We start from the raw sequence: 14,083 nt of genomic DNA, 5'->3' as shown, positions 1-14,083 counted from the left end.
CTGAAATGTATCTGAAATGTGTTTCCGATTAATATCGAATGGAAATGTTCAATTGAAGAGGTTGTGTACTTTTCTTGATACACTGCAAAGGCATGAAATCGCTTTATGACAGACAAACTACAATCTTGTTTTAAAAGAATAAATCTACTAAAATGCTTTATTCACTGTCACAATAAGTTCACATGCCGTTCATCCTTGCTGTCTCTTGACTTCTTTCGGTTTTCCTGAGACAGGAACAATCGGAGTTGCAGGTGACACAATTCGAGTTGCCAATACTTTTGGTGGCTCATTGGGTTTCATGTAGTACGGTTGAGTACGGAGCCATTCAGATTCACAAATTGCTTTGTAGGTCGGACGGTTCGGTGCATGTGGCTGGAGAATCTCAAGGACCAGAGCCTTCGAAAAGACCGATGATGTGCAACTTTTCGGGAATCTGAAATGAGAAATTTAACTTGAGTTGTCTTTTAAAAAAAAACTACTTAATTTTATGTGCCAACTGTCTCTCGATCATTTTCCTTGGGTCACGATCATCAAATGGCATTGATCCAGCCAGCATTATGTAGAGAATGACCCCAGTACTCCATACGTCAACTGCATTTCCAGAATATTCTCTGCCACGAAAAATTTCTGGAGCCACATATGCTCGCGATCCACAGAATGTTCCAGATTTTTCACCCGGTTTCAGAATTCTCGAGAATCCGAAGTCGCCGAGCTTCACATTTCCATGTTTATCCATAAAGATATTTTCGCATTTGAGATCCCGATGCACAATGTTATAGGATTGCAGATGCTGAATTTATAAATTTAAGAAAAACAGTTTTCTGATATAAAACTTACAGTAAGTGCTGCAATAAGTTGACGAAATGTGAACTTTGCATCTTCCTCTTTCATTGCCACGATATCCTTCATTTTACGGAGCAAATCTCCTCCAGCACAGTACTCATTGACGAAGATGATGTGATCTTGAAATGAAATCATCTCGTACAAACGACAAATATTATCGTGTTTCAAGAGCTTGACAATCTCTTTTTCACGTGGCAAAAACTTTTTGATGTAGTCCTCTTTTTCACGAGTTGGCGTAATGTTGATGATTTTCGCTGCAACTTCGAGCTTTTTCTCTCCGAAAGTTGCGCGTGCCACACGGGAATAGGAGCCACTACCTGTAAATTAATGAATTATAAATTGGAATTAATTTCCAAATGATTACCGAGAACTTTCTCAAATTTGAGCTTCCAGACCTTCTCGAGTGTTGGAGCAAAAGCTTTCGTTTTTGGACTCAGTTCATCAGGTTCTTCTTGGTTCTCAGAAACATCTGAAAATTAGTTATTTTCTCTGAAAATCTGCATAAAATTCTTACCTGTATTGTTTTCCGTTGCCATTTCAACAATTTGCCAGAGAAATATGAATTCAAAATACTGCGAAATTGGTCGATTTTGGTTCGATGAATATTGATTAATAGATTTTTCTTCTCGATTCATCAGTTCATCAAGACATTTTCACGTTTCACGAAAGGTCACTTTTTTTTCGATTTTTCCTTGATTTCTCCGTAAATTTTCTTTGTTGAAAATGTTTAATTAACATTTTATCGGGAAATAAAAATGTTCGCTACTAACTATTTGCTTTCTGGCGCCTGTTACACACCTCATAACATGCCTAATTCCTATAATCTGGATTCGATAATATTATAGGTTTCTTTAAAATGAAGTCTTTGAAAAAGCATGGATTAGAATGAAAATATAAATAATATGATAATTTGAGAGTAATTGAATAACATATACATTTATAAAACAGAGGGTAAAATGGAGTAGTGCTAGTGGGGGACATTTTTAAAAATTCGAAAAGACCCAAATATCAAAATATAACATTCCAACTTGAAAAAAAAACTGTTTGCACCCAAAAAGTTAAGATTTGGCAGCTGGAAATCTACCAAAACAGTTTTGAACAAATTTTAGCGGTTATTTGAAAATTGAGATCTAAAAATTGTTTGCCTTTTTTATTTTGATATCTTGGTCAATTTCAGTGTATTCTGACATAACAGCAACTGGCTTAAATTGAATTAATAGTTATCGTTTTTCCATACAACAAAATCAAGGCATTCTTCGATAAAATTGACGGTTGCAATTTGTCCATCGTCGCTCTCAATATCCCATCCAAGTGTACAATCCAATTCGTCTATTTTGTATCTGAATGTTATTATTTTTCAAATAAAATAATTTAGCTTTTTTCCTTTAATCTCTACAGTAGATAGGTAGCAAGAATTTCTTCAATTAGTATGGCACCCCATCGTTCACGGTTGAGAGCTTATATCTCGGTTGTTTTCAAAAATAATTAACTGATGAAATATTTGGTAGTTCTTTTTATATCGTTTTGTAGTTAATAGTTTTATGATATCTTTGAAATGAACCGAGATATAACCTTTCAAAGTAAAGTAGTCTGTTGAACTAATAGAGGAAATACGGTATGTCAAGATCTTTAGAAACAATATGTGTAACCAAGACCCACAAGTCAAACTATATAGTCAGGTTTTGTTTCAACTGGGTGGCACACTACCCTCAAGAATCAGGGCTCTTCATGTAGCCCACTCGCCAGCTCTACGACAAATAATTTATATTCTCACTTGAACACTTTTGGTCTTCGCTTTCCATTCCACGGTCTGTGAATAATTCGATGCATTACTCCTTCATAGTTTTGAGGTCCATATGAATTGAATCGTATTCTTCGTAGATTCGGCATTCCTCCTGACATCAAATACCCGAATTTAATGTTGATCAAACCGAAATGGGGCAACCTGACACCACATGAATTTACGGTCTCGTCTGTTCCCAAAAATTAATAATAAAGCATTCTAAATTTTACTGTTCGCTTTTCTGTGCATTTCAAAATTTGAAATTTCATAAAACTTGTGTCTCTGACACATCGGTAAAATTTGGCACACTATTATTGAGATCGTTGCGGGACCCACTCGAAAAATTAATATGTGATTTTAAACTGACATTTCACAATTACAATATTTAAGCATTGCTTTAAAGCCACACAATGTTTTTCGGGGTGGGTCTCGATACGGGCTCGGGTCTTAATATCTTGTAACTCTTCCTAATCCCAGGAACATTATGATTCGTTCGTAATTTCTCAATTTGAATATTTTAAATTAAAAAACTTTTAACTGAAATTTTAGAACCAAAAAACTCCGAAATATTTTTCAAATGTCGCAAATTGCAGTTTTCGGTTATTCTTCTCGTAGTTCTACTTCTCGCAGTTCTCATTTCGCTGGTGGCTCGTGTTGGCAGGCAGTAGCAACGACACTCCGATATTCCATAGCGCGCGTTGTTTATCATTTCCTCCTTTCCCGGCGAATTTCTCCTAATTTCTCGATTTTCTTTCTGCAATTTCATTGTTTTTGTTTTATTTATGTTTTCCGTTAAGAAAATTGATTGGAGTTTTATTAGAACATATTACTATACTAATACGCTTATTTTACAGGTAAAAATGTCGACATTCGACCTGACTCAGCGCATGGCGCCTTTTCTCGATCTTCATTTGATCATTCCGCTCTTGGAGTTCATCGAACCACGAGGAGTAAGATTTAAACAATAAATTGTTGATTCTGAAATAGCTGAATTTATTTATATCAATGATAATTGCAGATTTACGATGAGAAATCCCTGACCGAAATGCACCGCCAGCTTTTGACCAAGACCAATATGATTGATAGTGTTATAGAGACCTACAATGGAAAACCTATTCCGGCTGCAATTGAGGCTAAGAAGAAGCAAATTATCAAGGAGAGAGATGAGCTGAAAAGCAAGGTGGACTCCGTTGTTGCCATTTTGGAAATACCGGAAGTCAAGGAAATGATGGATAACAACAGAGAAAGAGATGGAAATGTCCGTATTTTGGAGCATCTCACTCAAAACCACAATGTACGTTTTTGCTTTGCAGTTTCGAAAATAATCTTAATTCTTGCAGTTCACAGTAGACATGGTCGATACCCTCTTCAAGTACAGCAAGTTCATGTACGAATGCGGAAATTACACCGTCGCATCCGTGTGCCTTTACTACTACCGCAACCTTGTCAATCAAGCGGATCCAAACTATTTGAACGCTCTTTACGGAAAGTTGGCCAGTGAAATTCTGCTCCAAGAATGGGAACATGCTCGTGACGATTTGCTGAAACTTCGTGCTTACATCGATGCTAATCCATTCGACACGGAATGGGAACTTGTTACGCAACGTGCGTGGCTTATGCACTGGGCACTTTTCGTCTACTACAATTATCCAAAAGGGCGTGATGAGATTATCGAAATGTTCTTGAACCAGCAACCTTATTTGAATGCAATCCAAGTTTTGGCGCCACATTTGCTCCGCTATCTGGCTGTTGCCGTTGTTACCAGCAAAAGCCGCCAGAAGAACAGCTTGAAAGATTTGGTGAAGGTCATTGACATCGTGAGTTTAACTATTTTCTATATGAAAATATGATTAATTATTTGTTTTTCTACAGGAACGCCATAGTTACAAGGATCCCGTCACTGATTTCCTCACCTGTCTCTACATCAAATATGATTTCGACGAGGCTCAAGAGATGCTTCAAAAGTGCGAAGAGGTTCTCTCCAATGATTTCTTCCTGACTGCTGTCCTTGGAGATTTCCGCGAGTCTGCACGCCTTCTCATTTTCGAGATGTTCTGCCGCATTCATCAGTGCATTACCATAGAAATGCTAGCACGACGATTGAATATGAGCCAAGAGGAAGCTGAACGCTGGATTGTTGACTTGATCAGAACGTATCGTATCGAAGGAGCTAAAATTGACAGCAAGTTGGGACAAGTGGTGATGGGTGTCAAATCCGTCAGCATCCACGAGCAAGTCATGGAAAACACGAAGAGATTGACCCTCCGCGCTCAACAAATCGCCCTTCAATTGGAAAAAGGTCGTCAAGACAAAGTCAAGGCGACTTAGGCTTTACAAGTTCTTCCGGTTTTGAATGTTTTTTCCTTTTTCTTCATCTGATGCTGTTCTGAAAATTGAGATGTGGCAAACACGGAGATTAAGACTGTCATCTCTCAGTTTTCAGTATTATTTTTCTTTCTTATTTGTTCAGCTCCTCGGTTTTTTACGAGGACTACTCGAATTCTGTCTTTTCTAAACTTTCCTTATATCCCTGTTGTTTCTTTTTGTTGTCTCTGACCCTTCTTTCGTTAGTGCAGGGGCTGGAGGTTCGGTTCTAATTGGTTAAAATAATATATTTTCTCTTTTATCATGGTTTGATTATTGTTAGAATCTAGGTTTATGAAACCTTTCAATATATATTTATTGCCGTTGCCGAGAAATTGTTTGAAATTATTTTTTGTGAGGAAAAACACTTCCATCTGTATATTTTGTCATTTCTGTTGAATTTGCCTTACTTTTTCGCTAATTACAGAAATATTTAAGCCATAGGTTCGATTTTGCCGTTTAAAAATTAAATCTCCAAAAATACACATTTTCGCCAATTCACAGTTTTTATGAAATTAAATAATTTATCTCACTCTTTTTCAGTATGTCAATGTTACGGCGTCCATTAACACAATTAGAATTGTGTGAGGACGATATCCAATGGCTGACAGATCAACTGAACAAGAGGGTACTTCCAGCTGTGATCGTGCCAAAATGCGAAATGATGGATATTGACGAAATGGAGCCGATGGATCAGAGTGAGCCTCCACGTGGCATAACTAGGAGAAATCTCAGATCGGCGGATAGAAGTGAGATGATGATTTATTTAATTTTTCCTAACCTAGCTTTTTCAGAGAACAGAGACGTTCCAGGACCAAGTACGGGAGAGTGCACGCGTACTTCCATTGCACCGGTAATTTTTTTTTTTAAATTAAATGTTTTAAACATTACCTTTTAGAATCGATGTGAAATGTCATTCACTGAAGTGCAGGTGACATAATTTTGTGTTGTTGGTGTTTCGAACACTTATTTCTATTCACTTTTTCATATTTATCTTATGGCTATTCTCCGTATTTCCAGACTTTAACATCTGCTCGAACTCCTGTCGCTGCTCCAACTCTAACACTTTCGACGCCAGTCAACCCTGTCTCATCAGCTGAAATGTTGAGAGTTATGCCACCTCGTGTAGGTCGACGTCCACGAGCTTCTCGTTCTGGTGACAATGATTCGCCACTCCTCTTCAACGCTTATGATACACCACAGCAAGGAATCAATGACGAATCTCCAACACCCTCTGACTCTCCCGAATCTCCTAATGCTCATCTCTATGGTGGTCAATGAGTTGTTGGAGGAATATTGTCAATATTTTATTTTCAGCTACTCCCGGCAATCCTACTTCAACTTCTGGAGGACCTTCTTCAAATACACGATCTCACAGACACTAACAACTACTGGTCAGGGTTGTGTTTAGGCAAACGTGCAAAACCCGCTTATTTCAATATAATAATTCACTTTTTGATCTAAAATTGATTTAGAAACGTAGAAAAACTTTTAGAGGTCTTCTCAAGCTTTTCATTAAAAGTGAACCGTTTTATACATTTCTATATTTATCAATTTTTAATTTTTTAAAAACTTGGATTGTTATACTGAAATTCGCAGTTTTACACGCCCTGCTACTGATCTCCCTTTCAATTCCAACTTCCTCAGCGTGCTTTCTTCTTTTTTCGAACTAAATAAATTTGTACAATATTTGAAACAAATATTTCTGAAATGCTACATTTACTGTCATAGTCTGTGATTTTTCTATCTTTCTTTGTTTTTTGAAATTCCAATATTTCATTAATTCTTCACCAGCCCTGTTTCAGAAATTGCAAGATGCACGGGTTAAAACGAAGTCTGATGATCAGAACAGTCTGCCGTGGAAAGGCAACAACTGCAGGAGCAGATCTACCACAATCATCACAAGAAATCGAAGTTACCACCCCAAAATCAGAAAATGTTCCAGCCAAATCAGCGAACGCTTCAACTGTATATCGTCCGCCATACTATCGAAAGCCACATCAGCACCACGAGCCAAAGCATATGCTCCAAGAGGAATTTGTGAACGCTGGCGATGCATCTGGAGCAGGAGTTCGCGTTTTCGACTACTACAAGACTGCAGAAATGGTCCATTCAATGCCAACAATTAAAGAGAAAATTGATTTCGTCTCACCGTACGAGCGACCGTGGACCCGCGCAGAAAAGACATGGCGTAGAGATTGGCATCCAACGTTGATGGCAACACGCAAAGCTTGGGGAATTCCACCGACACCGGCACATTTTGATACTTTGGATTATTATAAATACCTTACAAAGACCAGAGTAGAAAATGAGTCACTTGATGATTTTTATCATGGATTAAGACCTCCGACAGCTGATTTGCAGACAAGTTTCCAAGTAAGAATATTTCATGAAAATATTATCATTAATTTAATTTTTTTTAGAACACTCTAAAATCAATGGAATTCGGTGATGGAATCAACTTTTCTGATGAAGACACACAAAAACTATTTGGAAGTTTAATTGATGATGCAATGGGTGGAATTGCTCATAATGTATCCCGATTGGCAGATCATCGTGTGGCATATGATGTTGAATCTGAAGCTTTCTGGGTACGAAGTGGTTTCATGTTTTTGTATGATGAAGAAGAAATTGGAACTCGTGACGTTAAGAGAAGGCTCAACAATTTCCCGAAATTCATTGGCGATGATCGAAGAAAACTTGGAGAGCTCGCTTTTGTGCATCGTGATAAACTAGCAGCTCAAGTTCGTTCGAAGGAACCATCAGCACCACTTCATTCATTCGATTCTGAAGATGCAAAACTTCCAATTTTCGATACAAACTACAATTTCGAAGAGACATTGTTCTCGCCAAAAGTGTATAATTTGTGGCCAGACCAGGAACCATTGTGGCAGTGCCCTGGATATCATGCAGATTCTGGAGAATCACACACTTATGGTATTCTTGGAGTGAAATCATTGAGACCACTGAGAAAACGAATTGCTCATTGGATGGGATGGGAGAATGAGAATGAGTTGGAGAGTAGTGAGGAAGCTAGTAAGCGTTTTTTGATTTTCTTTCATTTTAGACTCATTTTGAAGAACATATTTAAAATAGCTCTCTACAAAAAATTTAGCAACAGAGGAGCACTTTGAACTAGAAAAAAAAAGTCAATCTGAAATTGCTGTCAGTGCATTTTTCACAGCGTTAAAAAAATGTTCTATATTTGGATTTTTTGCAAAAGTTTATATATTTTTTCGAGTGTTTAGAGGTATGCAAACATTATAAAAGCTTCTTGGAATTTTTTTTTTCAAAAAAATCTGAAAATTTTCTCGAGTTATGAAAAGAGTTTCAGTTAACTTCCAAAAAGCTCCCAGAGTGTTTTCCAACCCCTACACAGCCTATAAATGAGGGATATCACCAAAAAATTTAGTTTTTTTTCAAAGTTTTAGTTCAACGTGCTCTTAAATTTTTTGTAGTGAGATAGTTTAAAAGTCAAATTTCAAATTACATAGTTTCATTTGAAAATCATAAATGTTATCTCTTTTTCAGAACAAATGCTCGACGACGGAGCCCGCTCCCAAGCCATCATCAGCATGTTCACCACGTTATGTGCTCAAGCTCACACTCATGGATTCACTCAATATACAGATATTACACGTTCATTCACTTCTCAACTAGTTCTTTCGGACGGAATCAACTTTTGGTTTGCGATTGGACAACTCAATACTATTGCTATAAATGTAGAATGTGATGGATTTGTGAATCCTCGAACAAACTACATTCGAATCGATGGTCCATATCGACTTTTCGATTATTGTGATAAAAATGGACAATATTTGAGTGTTCAGGAGGAGATTGATGCGGAGAATAAAGTTCAGGTTTGTTTTTCTTTGTTGACTAGAAATGAGAACATATATTTCAGAGAAAGATTGCTCCAGGATTGAACGAAAAAGTGTTGGAACGTGTCACTCAGATGCTCATGAAACAGTAGATGGATTTGTAGATTGAATATAGCGTTAGGATGTTTTTGTTTAAATATTTTTGTTTTGTTTTTTTCTATTTCTGTTTGAAACTTTATATAAACCAATTCTAAATAAGGCTCAGTCGTTCTTAAGTTATTTGAAATTGGAATTTTCCATAGTTCTCTCTTTACATGTCTCAATAAAATCTGCAGGAATTATTATAGGGACGCAGAAAAATGCTCTTTTCCGAAATCTTCACCCCCCCCCCCCCCAACAATGGGTCTCGATAGGCATTTGGAGGGAAATCCGTGAATTCGAATATTTTCATTTAGGTTCGCCGATTGCTTTTGATGATTTCTATACCGAAATTGTTTTATTTAAAAATATATAGCTTCACAATATCATTTTGGCATAAAAGTCGTTGAAAACAAACTGAAAGCGCTTTTCCCGCCAAATACCTAGCGAGACCTATGGTTTGGGGGTGGGGTCTTTTCAATTGGCCGTGGAGCGCGATTCTGCGTCTTCATAATAACCCACGGTAGCACAGAAACTAGATGGGTTGGTTCATGATACTCAGCCTGGAAACCTATATTGGCTACTATCTCGAAAACCATCACAAAATCGATTTTGTGATGCATATAAGAAATGACCGCAATGAAATTATCTATCTTTATTTGTGATGAATTTTCGATTTGGTACTTCCCGGCCAAGTTATACACGTTTGTTCGGTGGAGCGCGTTTGCACCCATCTAGCAACTGAACCACCGTGAACCGATTGTTAAAATTAATCCAATTTCAGAGAAAAATCTACAGAAACCTATATGATATGGCTTAAAAATTTGCGAGTTCCAATCTTACTCGCAATAATATTAGTGGTTTATAATGAGTATTTTATATTTTTTATTGCATTTTCAAGTTGTCAATGGCCCTGTAAATATGGAAGGTACATATATAATTCTCAATAATTTTATTAATTTTTTCTCCAATTTCAGATGTTCCGAATCTAGTGTAAAAGCATTCATGATCTCAGATACACATTTATTGGGAAAGATTAATGGACATTGGTTGGATAAATTGAAGAGAGAATGGCAAATGTATCAGTCTTTTTGGATTTCCACGTGGATTCACTCTCCTGACGTCACTTTCTTTTTGGGAGACCTGATGGATGAAGGAAAATGGGCGGGGCGACCGGTGTTTGAAGCTTATGCTGAAAGATTTAAAAAATTGTTTGGAGACAATGAGAAAGTTATTACTCTGGCTGGAAATCATGATCTTGGATTTCACTACGCGTTAGTTCAGACTTTCGCAACACATTTGACGCCCACAGTAGAGTTAAAGAATTATTTACTGTAGTTTTCGCTACGAGATATTTTTCTCTTCAGAATCTTGTATTCCTGTCAAATTCTAATAACTTTCAGAATAATGCCAGAAACTTTGGAAATGTTCAAAAAAGAGTTCCGAAGAGGTCTAATTGATGAGATGAAAATCAAAAAGCACCGATTTGTGCTCATAAATTCGATGGCAATGCATGGAGATGGATGTAGATTGTGTCATGAAGCAGAGCTTATCCTGGAGAAAATAAAGAGCAGAAATCCGAAAAATCGACCAATTGTTCTGCAGCATTTTCCGCTTTATAGGTAGCCATCAGGCTTTGATATTTATTCATTTATTCATCTAGCTTCATTATATTTTAGAAAAAGCGATGCAGAGTGCGACCAAGTTGATGAGCAACACGAGATTGATCTGAAAGAGATGTATCGAGAACAATGGGATACGCTATCCAAAGAATCTTCACTTCAAATAATTGATTCCCTGAATCCTAAAGCAGTTTTCGGGGGACACACACATAAAATGTGCAAGAAAAAGTGGAATAAAACTGGCAATTCAGAGTATTTTTATGAATACACTGTAAATTCGTTTTCATGGAGAAACGGAGATGTTCCGGCAATGCTGCTTGTTGTTATCGATGGAGATAATGTGAGACTTAAATAGGTTTTTAATTTTTGAACTCAATAATTAAATTTCCAGGTACTAGTGAGCAGCTGTCGTCTCCCCTCCGAAATACTACAAATTATGGTATATATATTTGGCGGCATTGGTATCGTGATTTTAGCATTTATTTTAATTAGTCGACGAGTAAGAATTTTCAAGCGCCGTCCCTCCTATTCGCTTTTAATGTACAGATCTCAAGAAAAATGTGATTGATCATCAAATGTGATTTTGTTTTTTCAAATGAATAAAAGTTTTGATAATTTTAAATGAGTTTTTTTAATTCTGGGTTTCATAAGGACAAATAAAACAGAAAAATTATTATTTTAATCAATGAAGCTTCAATATTCGCGGAGATAAATGGTAAAATTTAAATTGCCGGCTACCGTAACCCAGAACCTGCACATCTAACTGTCAAAATTAATTTGAGCCGACGACGCAATGAAAAGTGTTTTCTTTTTGTTTTTCTTGATAGAAATAGAAATTGCTATAAGTAAAGCAATCAAACGTTTGTTAATGTTGTGCACACCGTAGAATGTATCGTTGTAAAGGAATTTTTCGTGATTTACTTCCTCCTATTGCATATATGAGCATACGACATTGTTTTAAACAGACATGACCCTCTCATTGAACAAGTTTTGTGTTTATTTTGAAAAACACGGATCGCTGTCGGCCGTCTTTTGATTTGATCTAGCCAGTCGTTTATCTTGTTGACTTTTGGCTCTTATCCTTTTAAACCTTCGAAAAGTCTATTTTTCAGCTCGCAAAAATGTATAATGATCTAATTACACCGGCACCACTCGAATGGAACGTGAACAATATCGCCGTCTGCACAGCAATCATTCTCGTCATGATTATCAATGTCGTTGCTCTCATCTTCACAATTTTCTGGTGCTTGAGGAGCAAAGATGAGGGAGGAGAAATAGACAGTAATGGAGTGGTCATCAATCAATTCGTTGAGCCGAATATTCGAATGAAGTTCAAAATGCCGAAAATCAGAGGTGATGCGATTCATGATAGTTCACAGGATGTCTTCGAATTGCGAGTTCCAAGGAATGGAAATCAATTTGATGCTTGTCGTGAGTTTTTTATTGAAAAGACCTTACGTTTTTAGACGTGTGTCATATTTTTAATTGAAAGATTCATTTGAAATCCCAGTATTTTAACTTGCTTCTTAATCTTGATTCACTAAATTACCTAATTATTTTTTCAGATGAACAGACGGTTATCGTGGCTCGGAACAAGCGAAGCCGTACGTATTCAGTCCCACTAGAATCTCGGCCACGTACTCAATCAACCGGCTCTGAACAGATCCCATAGAGCGAATTTCAACTGCAATATACAATCAAATTGTCAAATTTCAAACTGTATATATCAGATCTCCCCGTATTTTATAGTTTCCTACTGTTCACACCAACGTCATGTTTTTATCGATTCTAATTTTTCTATGGCCAATTGAGAACCCACTTTCTCATCACCGAAATGTTTTTTTGTAGAACTAAAACTTATCAATTACCAGAAAATTTTAAAACCTTGTTAAATAAAATGTTGTCTTTTGAATCTCGCTCTCTTTCTTGTCACCATGGAGCGTGTTTGCATCCGACCCAATTTGTCTATTTTTATTTGAATGAATTAAATGTTTTTGCAAATTTATCGCATTGTTCTCAATTTTATTAGGTTTATTTCAGAAAATGGAAGAAATTGATGATAAAAGCAAATTTAAAGTTCCCTCTTGGGCTGCCAAACCTCCAAACGGTGCTCATTTAGATGTACAGAAAGGAGATGCATTGATTCAGGTTAGATTATTGAGTATAAATAATTAATAATGATTTGTTTCCAGAAACTATTGATTGATGACAAGAAAGCGTATTATTTCGGGAGAAATAATAAACAGGTTCGGTTTAAAACTTAATTTTTTAAAGATTTTCCTATATAAACTAATTTTTCAGGTTGATTTCGCTGTTGAGCATGCTTCTTGCTCCCGAGTACACGCACTTCTCCTTTATCACGGTCTATTGCAACGATTCGCACTTATAGATATGGATAGCAGTATGTATAACGTTGAATTTAATGCAAATTTTCAAATAATCGAATTTTCAGGTCACGGTACATTCCTTGGAAACGTGAGACTTCGTCCACTTGAGGTTGTATTTATGGATCCAGGAACACAATTTCATCTCGGCGCGTCTACAAGAAAATATTCAGTTCGTTTGAAAACTGAGCACCACGTGGAAGACGATCCAACTGTTGCTGCTTCTGACGAGCAATTAGATGTAGGATTTTTATAAATAAGGATATTTTATATGTATAGACTCAAAAAGCGCTAATGAAATTCTCAAAAATTTAACTATTTTAGCCAAAATCCCAAAATTTCCAAACTTTTCGGAGTCACATCTGTTGGAAATTAACGTTTATTTCATTATCATTTTTCCGACACGGAACTTTAGGTAAAATTCAAGATTTTTGGCTGAAATTGGCTAATTTCAAGTTTTTTGAACAGCTTTTGAGAAGTTTTATTATAAAATTAGTTTATTTTTACATTTTGAGCTTATATGTTCAAAATACCCAGAGCCTTCTTTAACTTAAAAATTGAAATCACAGATTACTTTTTTTCAGCACCAAACTTCCTACAACACTGCTCAAAATCGTCGTATTCCACAACTTCCGATATCTGTCGAAGAAGCTCGACGAAAGAAACGACCACGTGGAAATGTTGCTTTCCTTGAAGAAGAAGAAGTTATCAATCCGGAAGATGTTGATCCATCAGTTGGACGATTCCGAAATCTTGTGACAACTGCAATTATATCAACAAATCCGAATAAACGACCAGGAGATCCAAAAAGATCGGAACCACCGAGAAAGATTGTCCGCCCGGGTCGTGAATTGATGTCTGCACCGCTTTCTTCAACTTTTGGACCAATGGCTTTGAATGCTGCACCAGATCTCGAATTATATGGGAAATTGCTTCCCGAGCCAGGACATCATCAATATGTTACATCGACTGCAACTGAAGATGAAGCTGATGATCATCACAAGAAAAGATATGCAAAGGAAGCGTGGCCAGGAAGGAAGCCTGGAGCTGGCATTTTTTAAACTTTAATATTTACATTTTATAAGCTTAATAAGCTGAATATCGGATAAAATTCACAATTGATTTCGA

General features: G+C 36.6%; 8 protein-coding genes and 1 non-coding gene across 13 annotated transcripts; 6 read left to right on the top strand and 3 right to left on the bottom strand.

Moving 5' to 3' along the window:
- Positions 1–144: 144 nt before the first annotated feature.
- Positions 145–1,517, bottom strand: tag-344 (Protein kinase domain-containing protein). Its single transcript, NM_060385.2, has 5 exons — positions 1,358–1,517; positions 1,208–1,312; positions 838–1,160; positions 480–790; positions 145–433 (listed from the first exon to the last, which is right to left on the bottom strand). Exons 1-5 carry the CDS (start codon positions 1,476–1,478, stop codon positions 190–192), a joined length of 1,104 nt encoding a protein of 367 aa, NP_492786.1. The 5' UTR covers positions 1,479–1,517; the 3' UTR covers positions 145–189.
- A 539-nt stretch (positions 1,518–2,056) lies between these two features.
- B0511.17 (DUF4283 domain-containing protein) lies at positions 2,057–2,733 on the bottom strand (the record flags this gene model as incomplete). The annotated part of the gene is made up of 2 exons (NM_001264521.3): positions 2,057–2,183; positions 2,618–2,733. 2 exons carry the CDS (start codon positions 2,731–2,733, stop codon positions 2,057–2,059), a joined length of 243 nt encoding a protein of 80 aa, NP_001251450.1.
- A 747-nt stretch (positions 2,734–3,480) lies between these two features.
- On the top strand, positions 3,481–5,239 carry eif-3.E (Eukaryotic translation initiation factor 3 subunit E). Its single transcript, NM_060384.9, has 4 exons — positions 3,481–3,576; positions 3,645–3,920; positions 3,967–4,443; positions 4,499–5,239. The coding sequence occupies exons 1-4, from the start codon at positions 3,487–3,489 to the stop codon at positions 4,952–4,954; spliced, it is 1,299 nt and encodes a 432-aa protein (NP_492785.1). The 5' UTR covers positions 3,481–3,486; the 3' UTR covers positions 4,955–5,239.
- Positions 5,240–5,528: 289 nt separating this feature from the next.
- On the top strand, positions 5,529–6,686 carry cdc-26 (Anaphase-promoting complex subunit CDC26; the record flags this gene model as incomplete). Of its 4 annotated transcripts, NM_001264516.3 has the most annotated exons (6): positions 5,535–5,574; positions 5,629–5,739; positions 5,785–5,843; positions 5,889–5,921; positions 6,011–6,260; positions 6,308–6,375. In NM_001264516.3, 6 exons carry the CDS (start codon positions 5,535–5,537, stop codon positions 6,373–6,375), a joined length of 561 nt encoding a protein of 186 aa, NP_001251445.1. The 4 variants fall into 4 exon arrangements, with proteins under 4 accessions (NP_001251447.1, NP_740913.3, NP_740914.2 ...); NM_001264518.2 differs by lacking the exon at positions 5,889–5,921 and having other exon boundaries at positions 5,529–5,739; positions 6,011–6,263; positions 6,308–6,686; NM_170919.7 differs by lacking the exon at positions 5,889–5,921 and having other exon boundaries at positions 5,532–5,739; positions 6,308–6,683.
- A 109-nt stretch (positions 6,687–6,795) lies between these two features.
- On the top strand, positions 6,796–9,070 carry mrps-30 (Mitochondrial Ribosomal Protein, Small). The gene is made up of 4 exons (NM_060382.8): positions 6,796–7,366; positions 7,414–8,026; positions 8,522–8,850; positions 8,895–9,070. Exons 1-4 carry the CDS (start codon positions 6,806–6,808, stop codon positions 8,961–8,963), a joined length of 1,572 nt encoding a protein of 523 aa, NP_492783.1. The 5' UTR covers positions 6,796–6,805; the 3' UTR covers positions 8,964–9,070.
- A 250-nt stretch (positions 9,071–9,320) lies between these two features.
- B0511.16 lies at positions 9,321–9,470 on the bottom strand. The gene has a single exon (NR_050514.1). It is a non-coding gene; the product is annotated as an Unclassified non-coding RNA B0511.16 (non-coding RNA).
- Positions 9,471–9,733: 263 nt separating this feature from the next.
- Positions 9,734–11,194, top strand: mppe-1 (Metallophosphoesterase 1 homolog). 2 transcript variants are annotated; one of them, NM_001264514.4, is made up of 5 exons: positions 9,734–9,877; positions 9,927–10,223; positions 10,353–10,571; positions 10,629–10,911; positions 10,963–11,190. In NM_001264514.4, exons 1-5 carry the CDS (start codon positions 9,756–9,758, stop codon positions 11,137–11,139), a joined length of 1,098 nt encoding a protein of 365 aa, NP_001251443.1. In that variant the 5' UTR covers positions 9,734–9,755; the 3' UTR covers positions 11,140–11,190. The 2 variants fall into 2 exon arrangements, with proteins under 2 accessions (NP_001251443.1, NP_001251442.2); NM_001264513.4 differs by lacking the exons at positions 9,734–9,877; positions 9,927–10,223 and having other exon boundaries at positions 10,963–11,194.
- Positions 11,195–11,683: 489 nt separating this feature from the next.
- Positions 11,684–12,483, top strand: B0511.19 (uncharacterized protein). The gene is made up of 2 exons (NM_001313477.4): positions 11,684–12,002; positions 12,137–12,483. Exons 1-2 carry the CDS (start codon positions 11,693–11,695, stop codon positions 12,241–12,243), a joined length of 417 nt encoding a protein of 138 aa, NP_001300406.1. The 5' UTR covers positions 11,684–11,692; the 3' UTR covers positions 12,244–12,483.
- Positions 12,484–12,611: 128 nt separating this feature from the next.
- On the top strand, positions 12,612–14,077 carry sut-6 (FHA domain-containing protein). Its single transcript, NM_060380.7, has 5 exons — positions 12,612–12,719; positions 12,764–12,817; positions 12,873–12,972; positions 13,024–13,196; positions 13,540–14,077. Exons 1-5 carry the CDS (start codon positions 12,615–12,617, stop codon positions 14,014–14,016), a joined length of 909 nt encoding a protein of 302 aa, NP_492781.2. The 5' UTR covers positions 12,612–12,614; the 3' UTR covers positions 14,017–14,077.
- Positions 14,078–14,083: the final 6 nt, after the last annotated feature.

This window comes from Caenorhabditis elegans, chromosome I (assembly GCF_000002985.6).
Source record: "Caenorhabditis elegans chromosome I".
In the NCBI taxonomy this organism is placed as follows: Eukaryota; Metazoa; Nematoda; class Chromadorea; order Rhabditida; family Rhabditidae; genus Caenorhabditis; species Caenorhabditis elegans.
Note: the sequence above shows the minus strand (reverse complement) of the source record. Positions and strands in the feature narration are given on the sequence as shown.